Source organism: Calidris pugnax, unplaced genomic scaffold (genome assembly GCF_001431845.1).
Source record: "Calidris pugnax isolate Ruff unplaced genomic scaffold, ASM143184v1 scaffold244, whole genome shotgun sequence".
Taxonomy (NCBI): Eukaryota; Metazoa; Chordata; class Aves; order Charadriiformes; family Scolopacidae; genus Calidris; species Calidris pugnax.
This window is the reverse complement of record NW_015091141.1, coordinates 2235736-2239113: the sequence shown is the minus strand read 5'-3', so window position 1 is coordinate 2239113 and position 3378 is coordinate 2235736. Positions and strand designations below refer to the sequence as shown.

General features: G+C 65.8%; 1 protein-coding gene across 1 annotated transcript; it reads right to left on the bottom strand.

The window, feature by feature from the left end:
* Positions 1-110: 110 nt before the first annotated feature.
* Positions 111-2752, bottom strand: MAT2A (methionine adenosyltransferase II, alpha; the record flags this gene model as incomplete). The annotated part of the gene is made up of 8 exons (XM_014958696.1): positions 111-662; positions 1036-1169; positions 1259-1441; positions 1539-1757; positions 1848-1991; positions 2078-2190; positions 2276-2398; positions 2476-2752. Coding segments are annotated over 8 exons (1296 nt in total), but the record flags the coding sequence as incomplete, so codon positions are not given.
* Positions 2753-3378: the final 626 nt, after the last annotated feature.

The window sequence follows — 3378 nt, the reverse complement described above, 5'->3', positions numbered from 1 at the left end:
GGGCAGGTAAACAAGCCGGCTTCTCTGTACCACACCGGCCAAATGCGCCGCGGTCCCGGGGCCGGGCAGCCCCAGCTTCTGCCTTCCCCTCTCCCCCCTCCATCAATAACCAGCACCAGTGAGGTCCCGGCCGGGGAGGGGGGGGAGCCCAAAGGGCGTCCCCCACCAGCCACGGTGGGACAGGGAGAGTTGGGGGTCGGGGGGGGGAAACACTCGGGGCTTTTTGCCGTCTCTTGAGCTCAGACGTCACGCACGAGATTTTGGTTTTTTTGATTAAAAAGAAGCCGGAAAGGTCAGTGGCCGTGGTGGGGGGACGGGGGGACACAGGGTGGGGGAGCTCAGGGGAGAGGCACGAGGCCACGCGTGGTCCCCACGCAACCGAACGATGGCGAAGAGAGAGAGAGAGAAAGAGAGAGGAAAAAAAGGGGGAGACACGGGGCCAGGAGAGCCTGGGGGGGCCGAGCTCTTTCCCCCAGAGCCCGCGAGCTTCTCTGTAGCCTACGCCCACGGGAATGGGGGGAAAAAGCCTAACAAGGCTGATTTTTTTTTTAGATAGATCTCAGTATTTTAGCTTTTTGGGAACTTCCCAGGGGAAACTGTCCCTACCAAAGTGGCCATAGGCTGCGGTCCTCTGATAGAGGGGCTTCTTCAGATCCAGATCCCTGGAATATACAAGTCCTCAACTCAGTAAAGAGGCTCCCGGCCCCCACGCTCGCCCCTTCCCTGCCTGGCCGGGGGGTCTGCGGCGGCGCCTCCGTGTCCTCCCCCCCCCCCCCCAACCCCCCCCCCCCAAGACTCCGGAGAAGCTCCAAGCGCTCGGCTCTGGGTGGATACTTACCCCCGTCCGCGCCCGAAAGCGCTTTTATCCTCCGGCAGAAGCGGCTCCGTGCCGGGTCCGGCTGCGCCAGGCGGTGACCGCGGCTGCTCTGGGGAGGGGACCCCCGCACGCTGCCACCGCCCCCCGTCTGTGTCCCCCCCAGCTCTCCTCTCCCAGCGGCGCACGTTTCCCCCCCACACTTCTCCGGCGCCCGTTACCTGACGATCACCCCGGGGCGCAGGTCGAAATTCTTCTTGACGATCTCCAGCAGCTCCCGCTCGCTCTTCTGGGAGGTCCCGTAGTGGAAGATGGAGATGGACAAGGGGTGGGACACCCCGATGGCATAGGAGACCTAACAGGGAGGGAAGGGGGGTATAAATTAATCCCGAGGACCCCCCCGAAAGGGTGGGGAGAGGGAGAGACCCCCCACTTTGCACCCACCTGCACCAGCACCCTGCGGCACAGCCCGGCCTTGATCAGGGACTTGGCCACCCAGCGGGCGGCGTAGGCGGCCGAACGGTCCACCTTGGTGTAATCCTTCCCCGAAAAGGCCCCGCCGCCGTGGGCCCCCCAGCCCCCGTAGGTGTCCACGATGATCTTACGGCCTGTCAGACCGGCATCACCCTGCGGGGAGGGACACACACACACACACAACACCATTGTCACCCCTGTGTCACCGGCACCACCGCGCCGGATGGCTTCACCGGGCAACCGGGCACACCTGGGGACCACCGATGACGAAGCGGCCGCTGGGCTGGAGATGGTAGATGGTGTCGTCGTCCAGGTACTTGGGGGGCACCACCGCCTTGATCACCTTCTCCTTCAGCGCATCCCGCATCTCGTCCAGGCACACCTCCTCGTCGTGCTGCACCGAGATGACGATGGTGTGCACCCGGATGGGGATGACCGCGCCACGGTCCTGCATGTACTGCACCGTCACCTGCCGGGGGGGACGAAAAGGGCGTCAGGGAGCTCTGGGGAGGGTTTTGGGGACCCCCCCGAGGCAGCGGGGGATTGTCGGGGGCCTCACCTGTGTCTTGGAGTCAGGGCGCAGCCAGGGCAGGGTGCCGTTCCGACGCAGCTCGGCCAGCTTGGCGTTCAGCTTGTGTGCCAGCACGATGGTGAGGGGCATGCACTCCTCCGTCTCGTCGGTGGCGTAGCCAAACATCAGCCCCTGTGGCAGAGGGAGGGGGGGGGACATGAGGCCACAACCCCTCTGATCCCCCCGCGGGAGCTCGACACGGGGCGCAGGGCACTCACCTGGTCCCCGGCGCCGATGTCCTCCTCGCTGCGGTCCAGGTGGACGCCCTGCGCGATGTCGGGCGATTGCTGCTCCAGGGCCACCAGCACGTTGCACGTCTTGTAGTCAAAGCCTGAGGTGAAGAGAGGCTGCCGTCAGCCCGGCGCCCCCGACCCCACACCGGCAGCGAGCCAGTGGGTGACCCCCCCAGCACGTACCTTTGGAGGAGTCATCGTAACCGATGTGCTTGATGGTGTCCCGGACCACCTTCTGGTAGTCGACGGCGGCCCGGGAGGTGATCTCACCCGCCAGCAGGATCATCCCGGTCTTCGCCACCGTTTCTGAGGAGGAGGAGGAGGTCATCAGTGCCGGTGTCACCCACCCAGCATCACCCCACATCCCCCGGGGAGCAACTCACCGCAGGCCACCTTGGCGTCGGGGTCCTGCTTGAGGTGGGCGTCCAGGACGGCATCACTGATCTGGTCACAGATTTTATCTGGGGGGGACAGGGATGGTGGGAGGCTGTCGGGGCGGTGCGGCCCTTCCTTCCGGAGCCGCCGTCCCTCGGCACAGCCCGTTCCCGACCCGGCGCTAAGCCAGGAGCAGCCACCACGGCCCAGCCTCCCCTTAAGCCGGCGGCTCCCACCGCACACAGCCCTCGCCTTGTCCCCGTGCCGGGTTATTAGCCTGGAATTTCAGGCATTTACCAGTTAAGCTCCAGTTACAGCCAGGTCAGGACTGGGGTTCAGCCACCTACGTCACTGCCAAAGGGGACCCGGCACCCCCTTCCCCTCCCGTAACCGGCTCCCTCCAATCCTTGGGATGGTTCATTCTGGGAGAGGGAGATCCCCCTCCCGCCCCCAGGGCTTCCCAAGGGCCGCTCGTCAATAAGGAACTTCCCCGGGAGCAGGGATGTCCTTGGCGGCGACCTTTTGGGCCAGATTTGGGAGAGGATGAGGCTGGGCCGGGCTGGGCCGAGGGGAGGCGGGTTCTTGGGGTGAAAGAGCGCGGAAACGGACCTTACACCCGCATGCGGACAATAAATGCCCTTTTCTTTTGTGGTAGCGCGTGTGGGAGCTGGTAGGTGGGGAGCCCCAAAGGCTGGTGACGGCGCTGGTGACGCCGTGGGGGGGTTGTGGGTGCTGGTGGGAGTCGGGGCGGGGGGGGTGCAGGCAGGGGATGCAGGGAGGGAGGCGGCTCCCCCCATCGTGTGCCCCAGCACAAAGGCAGGGAGGGGGCTGGGACGTGGCCTGCCAATTCGGGGGAGAAAGCCCCCCACGGGGGGGGGGCGGGCACACCAACCCTCAGCCGGGGCGGGGGG